General features: G+C 44.5%; 1 protein-coding gene and 1 long non-coding RNA gene across 6 annotated transcripts in view; one reads left to right on the top strand and one right to left on the bottom strand.

The window, feature by feature from the left end:
- Positions 1 to 18,580, top strand: part of LOC310697029 — a 277,036-nt gene that overhangs the window by 162,624 nt on the left and 95,832 nt on the right. The window lies entirely within an intron of this gene.
- The window catches only part of MAST1 (microtubule associated serine/threonine kinase 1), a 93,973-nt gene that overhangs the window by 53,959 nt on the left and 21,434 nt on the right, over positions 1 to 18,580 (bottom strand). For 2 of the 5 annotated variants that reach the window (XM_083482902.1, XM_083482904.1), the window contains exon 2: positions 16,369 to 16,400. In XM_083482902.1, coding sequence (XP_083339028.1) covers positions 16,369 to 16,400 — 32 coding nt within the window. Of the gene's footprint in view, positions 1 to 9,171; positions 9,442 to 16,368; positions 16,401 to 18,580 lie in introns of those variants that run through there. The other 3 variants (XM_083482900.1, XM_083482903.1, XM_083482901.1) reach the window with 2 other exon arrangements.

Raw genomic sequence — 18,580 nt, 5'->3', positions numbered from 1 at the left:
CAGAGGGCGTGGGGAAGAGGCAGAGATTCTCTTAGCTACTGTTGATTTTTAATCTTTTCCTTTCATTTTTGGAATGTGTTTGGAACACCTACTAACTTCCTTAGGGCCCTCGTATTTACGGGACCACCTCTCCTGGGACCTTAAGGTCCACGAATAACCATAGTTCGAGGACCTTAAGGTCCACGAATAACCATAGTTTAGAGTTCCCGGGCCCTAAGGAAGTCAGACTACCCTCCACCAGGGCCAGGGCCTTTTCAGTGATGGCTCCGACCTGGTGGAATGCTCTGTCCCATGAGACTAGGGTCCTTCAGGATTTAACCTCCTTCTGTTGGGCCTGTAAGACAAAGCTATTCCACCTGGCCTTTAATTTGAATTCAGCCTGATCTTTTATTTCCCTTTTCTTCCCTCCCACTCCCCTTTTATGAAGATTACCCGCTCTGAGACCCCACAGCTAATTCTCCCCTGGCCTCCTCGCTGGCCCAAATAGGACTAATTCAGCCAGCTAGCCCTGGTGAATATCTAATGCTTATTAGATGGATTTTCCCCAAACTGATTCTTGAACTTTGAATTTTATTGTTATTCATGTTTTTATACTGTATTTTATGCTGCTTCTACAATTAAGTGTTTTGAATTTGTTGTTAGCCGGCCTGAGCCCAGTTTTCTGAACCAGGAAGGGCAGGGTATAAATAAAAAATTATTATTATTTATTGTTATATTTTTTGTAAAGCACTCAGAGGTGTTTGGGTCTTTTGCTTTTCTTTTTCTTCACAATCAAGAGGTACATAAATTTTGTTTAAGTTGATCCAATCTGATCCATAAAAAGTCCTTTTAAAAAATGCATTTCCCCCCTAATTCTCTCCAGAAAGGCTTCTCATAGGCAGTTTCATTTCCTGCCAGCCTTAAGAAACCCTCCTTTGACCCCAGCCACACACCTCACTTTATTGAGCCGTTTTTGGGGTGTGTGCTTCTTTTTTTCTTTTTTTTAAAAAATAATAATCCCTGACCACCTTTCTGCTCCTCCTCCCCCCTCCCTCCCCTTTTAATATCTTGTTTTTTAAATCTCTGTGGCGTGATTGATGGCTTTTAGCTCCTGCATTTGATTGTGATTTCAGCTTTTCTGCTCCTGTGTTGCACTTGTGTGTATCTGTGTGTCGGCCTTATGTTTGTTCCTTGTACGCTTTTACGCTGGTTGGATTTTTAAGCTTGTTGTGGCTTTTGAATGTACCATTGTATAATTGCTGTGTTTTATTTTTCTGTATCAGGCCTAGATAGTTTATTTTAGGGGGCACCATATAAATGGCAAAGGATAAATAATTAAATATATAATATACACATAGCCCCCTCTCCCCGGGCAGAAAAGAGAGTAGGTCGCTCCGACATGACTCCTAACTGTGAGGCTCTATTTACGGCTGGGACACACATACATGAATCATTGTTTGAGTTCTGTCACTCCATGACTCACAACTGTTTCCATTGAAACAAGGAGCATTGTGTGTGAGGCGATATGAAAGGCTCACCTTAGGTGTCTGGTGCATGATGGCTCGTTCACAAAACGCACGTCACAATCAGGTAACAAGCCTAAACCGAGAAGCCCTAAGTGAGGCTGTGCAAAAGGGAAACAGGTCTCTAGGCTGGGCCCTCAAGACTCGGCTAGGACTCCTGATGCAGCAGAGAGCTCTCTGAACACAGCCCTGAGGACAACCTAGTACAACCAGGGCACAGGACTAAGCTGGCGATGGTTCCCTGTCCAGCTCACACTTGTGCGGTGACTCCTGAGCAGGGCATCTGTCTGTCTCGAGAGACAATGGAGTGCACCATCAGGGGTGAAGTCATAGAATCATAAATTTGGAAGAGACCACAAGGGCCATCGAGTCCAACCCCCTGCCAAGCAGGAAACACCATCAGAGCACTCCTGACATATGGTTGTCAAGCCTCTGCTTAAAGACCTCCAAAGAAGGAGACTCGACCACACTCCTTGGCAGCAAATTCCACTGTCGAACAGCTCTTACTGTCAGGAAGTTCTTCCTAATGTTTAGGTGGAATCTTCTTTCTTGTAGTTTGGATCCATTGCTCCGTGTCCGCTTCTCTGGAGCAGCAGAAAACAACCTTTCTCCCTCCTCTATATGACATCCTTTTATATATTTGAACATGGCTATCATATCACCCCTTAACCTCCTCTTCTCCAGGCTAAACATGCCCAGCTCCCTTAGCCGTTCCTCATAAGGCATCGTTTCCAGGCCTTTGACCATTTTGGTTGCCCTCCTCTGGACACGTTCCAGTTTGTCAGTGTCCTTCTTGAACTGTGGTGCCCAGAACTGGACACAGTACTCCAGGTGAGGTCTGACCAGAGCAGAATACAGTGGCACTATTACTTCCCTTGATCTAGATGCTATACTCCTATTGATGCAGCCCAGAATTGCATTGGCTTTTTTAGCTGCCGCGTCACACTGTTGGCTCATGTCAAGTTTGTGGTCAACCAAGACTCCTAGATCCTTTTCACATGTACTGCTCTCAAGCCAGGTGTCACCCATCTTGTATTTGTGCCTCTCATTTTTTTTGCCCAAGTGCAATACTTTACATTTCTCCCTGTTAAAGTTCATCTTGTTTGTTTTGGCCCAGTTCTCTAATCTGTCAAGGTCGTTTTGAAGTGTGATCCTGTCCTCTGGGGTGTTAGCCACCCCTCCCAGTTTGGTGTCATTTGCAAATTTGATCAGGATGCCCTTGAGTCCATCATCCAAGTCGTTGATAAAGATGTTGAATAAGACTGGGCCCAAGACAGAACCCTGTGGCACCCCACTAGTCACTCTTCAAACTAGTCAAACCACTAGAGCAGGCTTCCTCAATCTCGGCCCTCCAGATGTTTTGAGACTACAGTTCCCATCATCCCTGACCACTGGTCCTGCTAGCTAGGGATCATGGGAGTTGTAGGCCAAAAACATCTGGAGGGCCGAGTTTGAGGGGGCCTGACCTAGAGAATCACAGCACCTGCTGTGGCTGCAGAGACTGGTAACTTGTAACTGCCTCCTCCTGCGTTGCTTTTGCTGCGTTAACAGCACTGAAGTAACCTCTCCGGGGTGCAAGCTTAGGCAGTGTGTACAGAGGTCCTGGGCTGCTCAGATGACAAGAATCCCCTTTCAGCTTCACTGATGTGATCCAAAGGAAAGCAAAGCAATATGTTTGACACCAGCTTTGCTGCAGGAGCTGCTTGAAGAAGGCATACAGGAGCCATCCAACCACCTTAGGGACTCCACTCTGGATTTCTGTAGGGTTTACTCCGAAGCCTTTCTTCTTCCGAAGATATCCCACAAGGCAGCAGAGGTACAGGCTCAGAGTTTTCCTTCTCCTAGATGAGCTAGCTCTTATGGCTCACTTGAAAGCCTTAATAGAGGGAAGCAGTTGGGCATCACTAGAAAAGGGATTTACCAACCAGGGGGCCATGACCAAGAGGGCCCTGTGCTGCCTTCCAGCTCACCAAACCTCAGAAGGCCATGGAAATATTCACAACAAGACCCATTGGCACCTGGTTTAGCTGGCCAGTCGAAGATGTTCCCGGGATGTGGCCACTGTCACATGCTGACAGGTAGAAGCCACAGGTGAGAGCTGATTGTAGGGTGGGGACCAAAGATGGTCAAACAATCCAAAAGGAGGACAATGTGTCCCCCACCAGAGGTACTAACCCTCCCATAACACTCCATACACCCTCGCTCAATAGCAACAAAAATCACATCACTACCTTTTGCATTAATCCATCCAGAATCAGTATCATTCCTCAGGTGAAAGTTCACAATTGCCAACACAAATGAAAATCTCTATTACACTTCAAGCACACTGTTATGAGTTGTTGTTTTTTTTGGGGGGGGAGTTGGCTGTATGCGATATTCTTCTGATCCCTGGATTGAGCAAATATTAAGATGGGCTACCTTCCTGTGTTGAGGTGATAGCCTGGGCAATGGGTCATTAAAGGAAACAAAGGAAAGAGGCTCTGTGTGAGACTACAAATGGGTGGGGCTGTTCCCCCAGTTTGCAGTTAGTTAAAAGGACAAAGCCAGTGTCCAGAGCTGAGTTGCAGGGATATGGACCAGAGGCAAAGCAGCAAGCAGAGAGAGACAGCCGTGCTGGATTCTGATGCTGCGAACCCCTCCATTGTAGGCTCAGGTAGTAAAGGTAAAGGTACCTTTAACCGTTAGGTCCAGTCGCGGATGACTCTGGGGTTGCGGCGCTCATCTTGCTTTACTGGCCGAGGGAGCCGGCGTACAGCTTCCAGGTCATGTGGCCAGCATGACTAAGCCGCTTCTGGCGAACCAGAGCAGCGCACAGAAACACCGTTTGCCATCCCACCAAAGCGGTACCTATTTATCTACTTGCTCTTTGACGTGCTTTTGAACTGTTAGGTTGGCAGGAGCTGGGACTGAGCAACGGGAGCTCACCCCGTTGCGGGGATTCGAACCGCCGACCTTCTGATCAGCAAGCCATAGGCTCTGTGGTTTAGACCACAGCACCACGCGCGTCCCTATAGGCTCAGGTAGTAGATATGTAAATAAACCATTTATCATAAAGACACCATAGTCTCTGCTGTGCCTCTTTCCAAAAGGAAACATGAACACTGGGTAAACACCTGGGCCATCTGGAATCTCACACCACTTGGGGTTGCATGCAGCAATACATTGAAAAGCATAAATAAATGCACCCCTTATTCTCCCTCATTGTGAATGCAACAGGGTGGTTAACAGGGAAGCTAGTCCTTATTATGTACTCCGGTTATGCTCCCTGAAATACATTCTCCTCTAATCTTCCTACATATCACAATAACAATCAAAGATTAATTTTCAGACACTTATAGGCAGTCCAAGAAGCACCAACATCACACCAAGAACTCAGTTGCAGGAGTAAAAAAACAACCCTTGACTAAGCCCCACATTTTCCCAAAGTTGGCAATAAAGGTACCAGGTATTAAATACCATTACAATATTATTAACATTTAAAAATAAATAAATAGCATTCCCCTCCCTTTGAATTTTTCTGTTTTTCCTCACCTCACATCTCTGAAGCTGAAAGCAATGCCTGAATGAATGAATGAACAATCCTCATTTTTTGGCTGCAGAACCCAGGGGGAAAGTGGGTACTCAATTCCTGGGCATTCTAATAATAATAATAACAATATTTTTAATATTTCTACCCTGTCCATCTGGCTGGGTTTCCCCAGCCACCCTGGGCAGCTTCTCACCCCTGAAGCAGCCAACCTGGGGCTACTTTTACAAGCCTTACCTGTATTGAAAGGATCCTATCTGCCTACATGAGCCTATGCAGGTTTTGAGCTTTTCATACCACACCCTGCTCTCTGGTCTCCTGTGGACCCGAACTAGTTTGGCAGGGTCTTTTCTGCACCAATGCAATGGAACACAGGCAAACCTCCCACCCAGGCCTCTCTAAGCATGCGTTGATAACATTTGCATTTAAGAAGGCCTTTATGATTAGCTTTAATCTGGATGTACTGGCATTCAATTAAGTTTTACTTAGAGCAGGCCTATTGAAATTATTGGATCTAATTTAGTCATGTTCATTAATCTCAGTGCGCCTACTTTGAGTAAAATGTTGAGCATGAATTTTAAGAAGGCCTTTCAGCTGTGCTTTTAAATGTGATTTACCTGTGGTACTTTATTGGTTTTACTGATTTATGTGAGGTTCTTCCTGCTTTTGAATTTTGTAAGCTGGTCTTGTAAGATGTTACTCCAAAAAGCAGGGCATACGTAAACAAATAAACAGCAGAACATCTAAGACAGAAGTACAACAGAGCTGACTCCTCCTCTTTTGGGGAAATCTTTCTCTTGCATATCTGGAACGGAAATTGTGAGATTGGGTAATGCTCTGGGTTTGCGACTCAGTTGCCAAAGACCAAACTACAACAGAGGTGGTACTTGATGTCAGGTCTCCACGATCTCCATCTCATGGACTGCACAAGAACGTTTCAGATGTGAAGGTTCATTTGCATGACAGCTTAGAACAAGAGTTACCACACAGAAAGGAGCAAAGCTCTCCCATATTAACAACGATATATAAGACAGTGATGGGGGACCCTCCAGATGTCACTGACCTCCAACCCCATCAGCCTCAGCCTTTCTGGGTTCTGGGACAATGGAAGTTAAGAGTCCAGCAACTATCTGGAGGACCACAGGTCCCCACCCCTGAAATAAGCTTTTTAGCCAGGACTGGTGCGATGTTTGGGGTGAAAGATTTGATCTACGTCCCAGAGGACCATGGCAAGGAAGTGGAAAGATCATACAAGTCTATTCCTAATCCTAAAAGTCTTGAAAACCATGTTAGATACAACAGGGGCAGCCGTTTCTTTCTTCTTGTGTCACCCCATGCATGTACAAAACGTTCTGCAGTTGGTGGGATCAGCTTCTGACCTTAGAAGAGTCAGACAAGGAAGGAGAGCTAAGCCCAACCATTCCCTTCCTAGCCTCCCTGCAAGCTGTGTTCGAAACTCCCATTGTTCTAGGCGCATTTCGCGACAGGGAATTTCACTAGCGCTAGCGGTTTCTGAGCCCTGGGCGCACTCCTGCACGCAAGATTTCAGGTTAAAACTGCAGAGTGGAAGGAAAGGAGGACCCTTTTCTGCCTCCCCACTTCTAGCTACACTCTGAAGACCGGAGAAGAGGCCCTCTTAAGAATATCAGTGGGGGTGGGCAGGGGAAGGATTAGACCATTTGAAAAATGAACATAGTATTTTAGCTGCAGCTGATTCATTTTCAGCTTTGTATTCTTGTTATGAAAAAAACGTGCCTAGACATTCCGTTGTTGCGCCCATTACCTAGGTTTAAGGTGCCATTTAGCTCCTGGCTTTCACAGCTCAGTTTCTAACACTGCCTGCAAGCCATTGCTCCATAGTCTGGGCTGAGGGGAAAGGGCCTGGGGAAATGAAACACATGGTAGTTGAGGCTCAAAGGGCTCTTTTCTTCTCACCAAACATCCCTTTCCATGTTAGCAGAGCAAACACGTTTCAATTCCACAGCGTGCAGGAACGAGGCAGACATATGAACAACAAACATGGCTACCCCTGGTCATGTCTAGGCTGTTCCTTAGTATGCACTCTCTGCTGCTCCCCTTTTCTCTACCCAAGGCAGCAGCCGATCTTTTCCAAAACCACATCTAGTATTTGGAAAGCAGTGGGATCCATTTTCTGGAAATGCTTTGCAAAGACAAATCCTTAAAAAACAATAATACATCCTGGGTGACCTTGAACCAGTCTCTATCTATCTATCTATCTATCTATCTATCTCTCAGCCTAACCCACGTTTGCAGGGCTTTTTAAAGATAAAATGGGATTCTCCTTGTACATGCTGCCCAGAGCTCCCAGGATAAAATGTGAGAAAGAAATATCCGTTTTAGCTAATCCACAAGTATGGGATATAAGCTTATTCCTGATAGTTTGAAAATACATCTTTCCTATAGGTGGAGCAATAGGGCAGAAGACCTGTCACCATCTGCCTACTGTGAAGCTCAACAGACTCCCTTCTTTCATAGGGAATATTGTCCGAGTCTCCTGGGGATTCTGAGTTCTGGGAGAGAGCCCACTGCAAACTTGCAACAGATCAAGGCATCTTCTAGCACTGCAATTTGGCGCAAGGAATTATAGTAAGCCACCTGGCTTCTGGTCTGAAGTTCCTACACCATTGTTCAACCACACAGAATGACAGAGTGACAGCACACACTCTGCTCTCTACGTCCTATGTAAACAAGTAAACACACACACACACACACACACACACGTCTGTGATTACCCTGTATTTCTTTCCCCCCAACTCAGCTCTTTCACTGCAAACTCACTCTGCCAATTACTGATGTTCAAATGAACAGATGTAGACTGCACACATGCAGACACAAACAACACAAACTGAGCTAGTCTTGTAGAAGAACCCACATCTGATAAGCTGAGACAGCAGGGAGGACTTAGCTTAACTGCCACAACCCCACCTGACTGACGCTGGACCCGTCTTTAAGTCTCTCTGTTATATGCAGTTATAAAAGCATTGCCCTGCAGCTGAGCAGATCGCAAAGATAAATAACAGAGAAAGCAGTGGTGTATATTGAGGCATTATGGGAATGGAGGGCAATGGCAGGGAGAATTTAAGCAAAGGATGGGGGGTGTTACTGCTATACATTCCGTACTCAACTGCTATGATGGATGGGTAAAGGGGGTGGGGAATTAATGTAATCTAGATCACTTTTCACACAATCGCTCCTAGGGCTAGAATGCATTTAAAATTCCTAGCTGCCAGAAGTGGCAGCTAGGCATGCAGGCACTTGAAAAATTCACAGGCGTGAGCATCTTCGGGAAGAAGAACAGAATGCCAGAGCCCAGCCATAGATCCTTCCATTTATTCCCACTCATCCCCTTCCCACCTAACTTTCCTGTAGCAAATATATATAGACACCCACAACACCATCCTTCTGGAGTGCACTCAGACACGCAGATCTCTCGCCCTCTGCATCTTCCTTCCAGCCACTAAGGCTCAGCCCCCTCCTATCCATCTCCATTTGCTCGCTGCATCCGACAGACCCCATCCCCACCCACACCCCCAGCCCCTCCATCTGCCCACCCAGCAGCCACAAGCTTGTCCAGGCTGAGTGACCCAGAAGAACCGAGGGGGGGGGGCATCCATGGAGCCAGAGGGAGACGGACAACTAGAAAGACAGGCAGACCAACCATTTGTCATAGGCAGTGCTGCCAGTTCATATACAGCTCATGTCCTTGGCAGTTGCCATGGCATCCTAGTCTTTGTGAATCTTTCTTTCCCCTCCCCCAACTGCGCCACAACCCTGCCAGCCACTGCAACCCCCTCCCTCCCTCCCCCCCCAGGAGACACCTCCTTGGAGAGTCCTGGCTGCCTGGCCACAATGCGGGGGGGGGGGGGCGTTAGAGAGAAAGGAAGATGATAATAATACACAAGCTCTTTTTCCCCCTTCTCCCTTGCAAACCAGCGAAGTGGGGGGGGGGAGTGGAGCAAGAGATACAGGAGACAGAGGAGAGAGGAAGAATGATAGGGATGAAGGAAGGAAGGATGGAGGAATGGGAGCAGAGGGGGACAGAATGCTGATGGGGAGGGGCTACGGAGAAGGGGGAGAAAAGATGGAGGGATGCAGACTAAATTAAGCTTCCTTTCTCTGTACCTTTTTGTACGGCGAAACATGCTGCTCTCAAGGAAATCGGGCATAGAGAAATTGGAGAGCGCTGTCCACAGGGACTCAGACATCATCCCCCAGGGGGGTCATGGTGGCGAGGCTGGGGGTGGTATATGCTGCAGAGGCACCTTCTGAGCCCCCACTGGAGCCAAGAGTGGAGGGGGGGAGGTCTGTGGTGAGCCTTCCCTTTTGAAGAAGAAAGGAGGACTGGAATGGAGGGGAAGACAGAGGGAGGGAGAGAATGCGGGGAAGGGCAGGGAGAGGAGGGGGAGGTGTGAGGGGGCGGCGCTGTATTAAGTGGCAGTGTGTGCATGAGCGCATGCTGCAAGTGCTGCTGATCTGCATATGGGTGTGGGTTGTGTGCACACATATTTGGCTGTGTGCAAATACCTGCCTATCGTAGGTGCTCTCACCATACGGGTGAACGATGTCTTGCACTGATGGACATATTTGTACACTTTGATGGTGTAAAAAGTATTTCTTCTTCTTCTTCGGCGATCACTCTTAGCCGAGTAAGATTGTCTTCCATAAAGTATATCAACTTACTAACTCTTCTGCAAATGGTGCCCACTGTCCCTGGCTGCGTAAATGCTTAAGAGCATTCATAGGTACGCAGGCCTAGGATGAAGCTGATTTCACTAGCCATAAACAGCAGACTACATTAATGCCAAAATCTGGGCAACTGTGAATGTGGCGTTTTTGCTCAAAACAAGCTGCATTCCCAGTACAACTTAGGGAAATATCTGGAAACATACATTAAGTCCATGCTCAGAAGCAGGACACCAGGTGGCCATGTTCATGCTGCATTTTAGTGGCTAAAAAGAGAGAGCTATGAATAATGACCCTGCAATCATCATCCGAAGCCCTTCTCTGTGTACCTCCTACACAAGAACGGGCCTTTTCTGTGGTGGCTCCCCATCTGCGGAATGCTCTTCCCAGGGAAGCTCACCTGGAGCCTTCGCTCCAGGCACCAAGCAAATATATTTCTCTCTAACCAGGCCTTTGGATGATTTTATATTCTACAACCTAATAAATGTCTTTGTGGGAGGTGGGTTATTAGTTTTGTTTTGTTTTTATTATGTATTATGTGTTCTCATTTTTTAATTTTTATGTTCTGAACCACCCTATGATCTTTGGATGAAGGGTGGTATACAAATTTAACAAAGAATAAAAGAATAATAAGGAAGACCCTGCCTCTGCCATGAGCTCATTATGAGCAAATCTCTCTCAGCTTCAGCAGCCTCTACACTGCAATAAGGGTCTTAATGATATTGACCCTAACCTTACAGGGTTATTGTATTTCTGAAGTGCTTTGAACCATCTAAAGCACTATGGTAACGTCAATTATAATAAGGGGAAATAGTCATATGACTCACTCACCTAAAGCAGAACTGCAGTTCTCCCTACCACTGCAACCTTCTAAATGCAGAATGAGCACTGACTGGCATGCAAAAACTGCAAAAATTTACCCATGGAAAGTCAATCACCTGATTTGTTTGCCTGAGCAAGGAACACAATGAAGGGCATCAGCTTCCAGCCATAATGGTTGCTGCATAACGATGGCCAAGCTAGTTCATCTTTGTACCTGTACCACACTGCCTGCTTCCACGCCAATTGGAGCAAAAGCTGATCAGGCAAGCTCCTTTTCAACCTGTTGGCTGGATTTTGTTTTGGGATTATTGTGTGACTTGCTTTATGCCAGTGGTTCCCAGGGGATCTGTGGCACATGTCTGTCAACTGCCCATGCATACAGTTTACTTTTATTTATTTTAAAAATATATTTCTGACTTGCATACAGTTTAAAATAAAAATATTGTAAAAGAAAAGCAATCAGTAAGGATAGGAGAGAAGTGCATGAAAATAAAAACAGGTCACACTTTTAAAAGGACTGTGCGTAGCAATAATGTAGCTGTTGCAGACATTCAGGACTGAGGGGATGTGGTACAGTCCTCCACACAATTGTTGCATGTGTGTGTGGGCACTCTGTGCAGGAAAGAACCCCTCATTTAAATGCAACAAATTATACACATGTGTAGCTTCAGTTGTGCTTCCTTAAGCACAACTATGTGACATACCATTAATGCTCTAACAAGTGTGTACACACACACAAACACATACGTAAAAGGTGGGATTCAGCTAAGTTCTTGCATGCATAGAATGTGCTCTGCTTGCGCAATAGGACTTCCCCCTCCAGAGGCAGGTTTATGGGGAGTGTGTGGAGCCACAGTAGTCGCCATAACTATGATGTACAGTGGTACCTTGGTTCCCAAACTTAATCCATTCCGGAAGTGCGTTCCAAAACCAAAGTGTTCTAAAACCAAGGCGTGCTTTCCCATAGAAAGTAATGCAAAGTGGATTAATCCGTTCCAGACTTTTAAAAACAACCCCTAAAACAGCAATTTAACATGAATTTTACTATCTGACAAGACCATTGATCCATAAAATGAAAGCAATAATCAATGTACTGTACTATAAAATAAATAAGACACTATTGTAGATGATTATAAAAAATTTCAAAAAAAATTCTTATGTGCACTGATGATAGTCATTGTTTGAATGGGGGGCTTTTATCCATTTCTGCAGTCACACAATCAATCAATCAATCAATCAATCGCTGAACTGGGTTCCACAGTCACAAAAATGAAGTCACAAGCCACAGTCACAAAAACGAAGTCACAAGCCACAAGTCAGTCCCATAAAACGAAGAACAAGTTACAGTCAAAAAACCAAAAAAGCCACACAAACAAAAACACAAAAAATAGCAAAAACAAAAGCTCCAAATATCACCTCTGTGTTGCATGGGTGCTGGGGACTCAACAGCCGACAGACTCAACAGGAAGCCTCTGATTAGCAGCTGGGGACTCAATTTACAAACGGAACACATTCAACAGGAAGCGGAACGTGTTCAGCTTCCAAGGCAAAGTTCACAAACTGGAACAACTACTTTTGGGTTTGCAGCGTTCTGTTTCCAAATTTGTTCATAAACTAAGCTGTCCTAAAACCAAGGTGCCACTGCAGAATGGAAGGTGAGAGGTGGAGTCATTTTGGAGTCACATGTGGCACCGCTGACATTTGAGACCCCAAAGTCCGGAGCTGCCCCTCCTCTCCTGTGCCCCCTGCATTCAGCTCCGGAGGGTTAAGGGAACTCTCAGAACAGGTTTAGGGGCTTCACGGGGGAGCGAGACGTCCGGTTCCACGAGCTGACCTCATTCCCCATGCGCCAACCGAACTAAGTGTTATGTTGAATTCCACCCATCATCTCTTAGTAATTTCAATAGTCACACAGACACTCTCCCAGCAATGAATGGAGACTTCCGAAAGGCAGGGTCCTCAGCATGGACTTTGGCTGACTTGAAGCCATCTTGCCATGTGTGAGCATTTTATGAGACGCAGGAAGCGACTGCCACCTTCGTTTTAAAAAACATTGGTTTCTAGTCCTCATGGTTAGAGAAAAATACTTCAAAATGAATGCATATTATTATTATTATTATTTTGCTGAGTTCTCAGAAATGCAACTCCTCTCCTCTGGCTTTCCCTACACACACAGCCCATCTATCCCTAATATTCATGTTCTTAAATCCTGCTGTATTCAGCAGTTTCGTCTTTCTCGTCAGTGTCATGCTGGAACTGCTTCGGGAAATGAGCACTGGACTCGGCACTGGAATCCAAGCAGCAACTGTAATGTACAGTGAGCATTCAGCGTGTGTGAGGAGGGAAGCATCTTTCTCTAGACCCCATTAGCCTTAGTCTGACCTAAGGCAAAGATGACATTCAAAGCTGGGACACAGTTCTGGGTCTAATAAGCACAAACTGATTTACGCAACATGAACACTGCCCAATAAGATCCTGTGAGAGAATGGATTGCAGTGCGAGACATGGTGATTCTGTCTGATGAAACTCAAGGCCAATGCATGGGCAATTGGCTAAAAGATGCTGATTCATCCTGGAAGTCCATATTTGTCTGTGCTGATGATCTGGAGTCTTCGGTCCATGTAACATGCATAAATGTGAAATTGGTGTGTTCTGCTTTTCTTTAATATTACTAGACTATGTATCTCCAGTATCCCTAAAGTGGCAGCTACTACTGTGTTGTAGTTTGGTTTTTATGTTGTTATTTGTTTTTGATTTTGTTAATGCTGGAAAAAATATTAATCTTTTTTAAAAAAATAATTAAAAAAGCTTTGCTCTGGAGTATTATATAATAATGTCCTACACATTTGTGGGAACTTTACTCATCTCCTCCTCCTCTGATCATCCGTGCAAGAGAGGTGCCTCCAGAAAGTTGAGAGGGCATTAAAGGTAGCAGAACATATTAGGGGAACTTATGATTTTCAATTTTTTTATTTATAGAGCCCACTTTAATACCCTTAGAACAGAACTTTCCAAACTGCTTTGTTTTAGTGCGTTGGCTGCAGTGTGTAAGTGTGTCGCATGAATGCTCCCCGTGCTCCTCCTGGGGCTGGAAAGGGTTAGTTTAACTTACAGTTTTCTAGTAAAACTGAATTACTGTGTCACAAAATGATGCGAAACTGAATTGCTGTGTCACGAAATGAGGCATGTCCTAAAAGTGTGTCACCAGCTTGAAAAGTTTGGAAGATCCGGAATCAGCGCAACGAACTGTTTCAAAGGGACTGGAGCAAATTTATATTATATATGAAAGAATATTGTAAACATCTGAAAACATTTGTAGCTTTGAGTTGAAATGTTTTGTAATGATAATACAAGGAACTGATTTACATTGAATAAGGGGAAATATAAAAATAAGCAAGAAGGTAAAAAAAGTGGTTATAGAAATGCTAAGAATAAAGTAAATACGTACGGAAGTCAGAAAGAGGGGCGGGAGGAGGTCGATGCTCGGATAGAGCGATGTTTGAGCTTATTGATTTATGTGTTGATATTGTGATCACAAAAAAATGAAAATGTAATAAAAATTATTTTACAAAAATATAAAAACATGAAAAGTTTGGAAAGCTCTGCCTTAGAAAATGAATAAGGAGAATATAGGTTGCTCGACTTAGTCTGTATCACTGCTTTGCCATACTTCAGGCAGCCAACAGTGACTTACTGCTACCAGCAGCCATTACTTCAGTTCCCATCTTCATTTCAGACCTGTATGCACATACATACTCCCCAACATACGACACACCAATATGTGTTTGCTAAGTGTAAAAACACAAGATCAAGAATTAATGTGGATGCACAGAGATGAACAGTCACCTGCACAGATACACCTTAGCCACACACACCATTCAAGGGGCATTTTGCTACTCAGATATAAGATCCATGGGAAAGTCCATCAGCAGGAACTGGCAGGAATCTAGTTTTCTGGGCAGATTTTTCCTGCACCATTTATATGAATTAGGAATTCCAGAAAAAATAATTCCCACATGTAATCCTCCTATACATTTCTCTATGGAGGCAAAATATTATGGCAACAATCTAAACAGTAAAATATGAAGCAAAAGAAACCACACACACAGTCAGAGCTTATTTTGACGTTTTATTCTGCAGCTGTTCCAACACCTAATGAGGCAAGTCATTTTTGAAACCAAACAGTGGCTTGCCTCTTCAGGATAACAAATGCACTCCTCCTGACTATCTGGTTATCCGCATAAATAAAGGGGTATCTATTCCACAATTTCCACACACCACCGTTTCCTTACTGCAGAATTAATTATGGCCTCAGTAAACTGATTTCTGCTTAAAATAGGATTGTAGAAATGTTGAGATTGCAGAGGACTATGAAGTACTGAATCATACACCTTGGGGAACTTTCCTGCCAAACTTTGAAATGCTGTGAGAACTCCAGGTACAAATATGCAGCTGCAAAGTCATGCAAGCTGAATATTCCATTTGAAAGACAACTCAGTTCTGTTTTGTGTATGTCAATATTTATGTGTGCAGAATGCTTTCGTAGAACCAGCCAACAGGATAACCACGTATTCCAGTTCTATGTTATCACTTTGCAGACTACTACAAATACCCTAGCATCCTGGCATAAAGATAAAGGTAAAGGGACCCTTGACTATTAGGTCCAGTCGTGGCTGACTCTGGGGTTGCGACGCTCATCTCGCTTTACTGGCCGAGGGAGCCAGCGTACAGCTTCTGGGTCAATGTGGCCAGCATGACTAAGCCACTTCTGGTGAACCAGAGCAGCGCACAGAAATTCCTTTTACCTTCCCGCTGGAGCGGTACCTATTTATCTACTTGCACTTTGATGTGCTTTTGAACTGCTAGGTGGGCAGGAGCAGGGACAGAGCAACGGGAGCTCGCCCTGTCACAGGGATTCGAGCCGCCGACCTTCTGATCGGCAAGCCCAAGAGGCTGTGTGGTTTAACCCACAGCGTCACCCGCGTCCCTTAGCATCCTGGCATAGCAGTCAGTAATTCAGAGTCTCCCTGAACAAGGCTGCCCCTCCCTCGAGGGGTCCTTTCTTGCCCCACAGTTGCCAACCACGAGGCAACAAATCTCAGGCAACAAGATTTGTCAGCAGGTCACTCTGAAGGGCTGACGGTGGGAGCCTTTGCCTTCTAATCTCTTATTTTATTCATAGAGTGGATTTCTAGGAAAACTACCTGTTGGCCAGAACAAACATATTTTTAAGAAGCAAACGAGCAGAAAGAAGAGGCTTTGTCCACAATGCAGAATGAGTGTTCAAAATGGCCCAGTGGTGAGTTTATAATGTGAGGGTTATGGGCAGGCTACGAGACAAAATAGCAAAAAATGCTGAAGTTGGGAAGTAGCTTTGAAGAGGAGCTTAAAATATTATGACAGCCCCTGTGTGGAGGCTGCTGAAATTATCTTCCCTGTAGTGGTGCTCTGTTTGGTGGAAGCGAACACTTCAAAGCTCCATGCTGCATGCATTGCTGGGACTGCATACATTTCTCCTTCACCACCAAGGATATGCAATATGACAAGGCAATTCACATTATAAGGAGATGTTAAACAAAGAATCACCAGGTAATGATATTTAAATCAGTCCACAAGGGGGGTAGTTAGTAATAATAAATAATAATAATAATAATAATAATAATAATAATAATAATAATAATAATAATAAAATTACATATCCCATATAATACACACATACAAGCAAAAAAAAAGTGGCTACAAAGAAAAAGTTTTTCCCCCTCACGTTGGCATTCTGCTATGTATCTATTATAAATACAGAAATCTTGTACTTACCTACTGCTTTTCCTGGGCAAAGGGAGGTCTTTCTGCAAATAATTAAAAAAATACATTAGCTACAGGTGTAAATTGAGGATAAGGAAAGGAAAGACTGGCCTTTTTTTTACATCCCACCCTCCATGAAGTAAAAATAATAGTAAGGAAATTCATCCCTACTATTTATGTAACTCATTCTTCATTACACATCATTTATATGGAATGTAGCTGTCCTGAGGGAAAGTGGAGCACAACAGGTAGGCAACAGTTCTTCATTCCCAATAAGCCATCGCATTCTCCTCAGAACGTTTGATGAGAGTGGGACACCCAGAGGCAACCTAGACTCCTCTACAATTTTCTCATGGTCAAAAAAATGCTAAAGGAGAGGTGGAGAAGACAGGGAGACTTGTGGTGGCAGATACTGCAGAGCACATAAATCTGTGGTAAGCCCCCACAGAAGGGCTTTGCAGAAGAGCCCAGTTAGGCCAAGAAGAACACACATTTGCCATGACTCCATGAAACACAAGAGGACAGGATGTATATGCTACATGCACAGAAACCATCTCTCTGAAAAACTCAGCTTTCACGTTAGAAAAGAGAGAGAACAACGATCTAGTCCATAGGTAGGTAAACTAAGGCCTGGGGGCCGGATCTGGCCCAATCACCTTCTAAATCCAGCCCGCAGACGGTCCAGGAATCAGCGTGTTTTTACATGAGTAGAATATGTCTGTTTATTTAAAATGCATCTCTGGGTTATTTGAGGGACCTGCCTGGTGTTTTTACATGAGTAGAATGTGTCCTTTTATTTAAAATGCACCTCTGGGTTATTTTTCCCTTCAAAATATAGTCCGGCCCCCCACTAGGTCTGAGGAACAGTGGACTGCTGAAAAAGTCTGCTGACCCCTTAGTCCTTATATCTGTAAAGACGATTGAAAGTGGGGTCACTGCATGCCTGCTGAAAACCCAAAGGAGTTGCCAACAGGATTTCCCAGTGGTCAGAGGCATCTATAGCTTCCTGCCCCTGACTAGCAAAACCAGAATGAATTATGCATAATAACAGTAATTGTCCAAAGTGCATCATAAATTATGTAAAACAAGGGAAATGGGGCAAATGTGCTCGATTTACAGCGTGTACCTAAATCACAAAGTTTACCTTTTCTTGTTTGGACTGCCTGGCTGCATTGTTGCTCTTTTTCCATTTTAGCACAGGTACACATAGCCCTGTTTATGAGGCGATCGGGTGGGGGACAAAAGAAAGGAGGGCCGTCCCAGAGACTGTCCTCACAAAAGGCTCAAAGGTGGAAATGACAAAAGATGTAACAGGTCGGGTGAACTAGGTGAGGGAACCAACGGGGTGCGGGGCTGGGCTGGCGGGATCAGAAATAAGAAAAGGGAATCAAGGAAGGATGGGTGAAGAAAATAAAGTATCAAGGCTACAACCATACGCCCACTCACTTGGAAGTGAGCACTATTGAACCCAGTAGGGCTTACTTCTGAGTAGGCATGTATAGGATCACACTGAAAGACAAGCAGGCAGGCATTGAAGTTGCTTCCTGATATTAGGTTTCTTCAAGACAGGAAAGCACTTGATTCTCTCAATGTAACAGGTAGCATTAGATATATTTCGTGGTGAGTTATTTTGACAGACATATTGGATTTTCCAGATTGTCCAAGTGCCAGCAGAATCGCTAAATAGCATATTCATGCCAACCACTTTGCAGTACAGATTTCAATTTCTGCTTACCAACAGGGGACAATATAAACAAAGTTATAGGTCCCTCTCTACCCAGTACCGTTAAAATGTATTGTTGCACGCCAGCCTAATCTCTGTGTGGTGCAAGTTACAAGGAGTTCCAGAAACTCACCCAAGGTTTGTCTTTTCTTTTGGAAAGGAGGAACAGCAGAGACTGCAGTGTCTTTATGATATATGGTTTAGTTACACAAATATACAGCCTGAACCTATGATGGAGGGATTCGCAGCATCAGCACCTCTAAGCGGTCCTGATTCTTTCTGATACACAGGCATGACCATAAATGCTACCCCCACTTCATTCACAGTCACCAATGCATGTTCATGTGCCTTGATACATCTCCACAATGCTCTACATCACACACATCAAAAGAACCCCAAAGCCCCTCCTTAACCACTCAAATTCCCTCTCAATAAAGGGCTCACACCCATAAGACATTAAAAAATTTAAAGGGACAACCTGCCCAAAGCTCCGCTGTCAAA

This window comes from Podarcis liolepis (assembly GCF_965112155.1).
Source record: "Podarcis liolepis genome assembly, chromosome: 17".
Taxonomy (NCBI): Eukaryota; Metazoa; Chordata; class Lepidosauria; order Squamata; family Lacertidae; genus Podarcis; species Podarcis liolepis.
The sequence above is the reverse complement of the archived record's forward strand: the minus strand, read 5'-3'. Positions and strand labels throughout refer to the sequence as shown.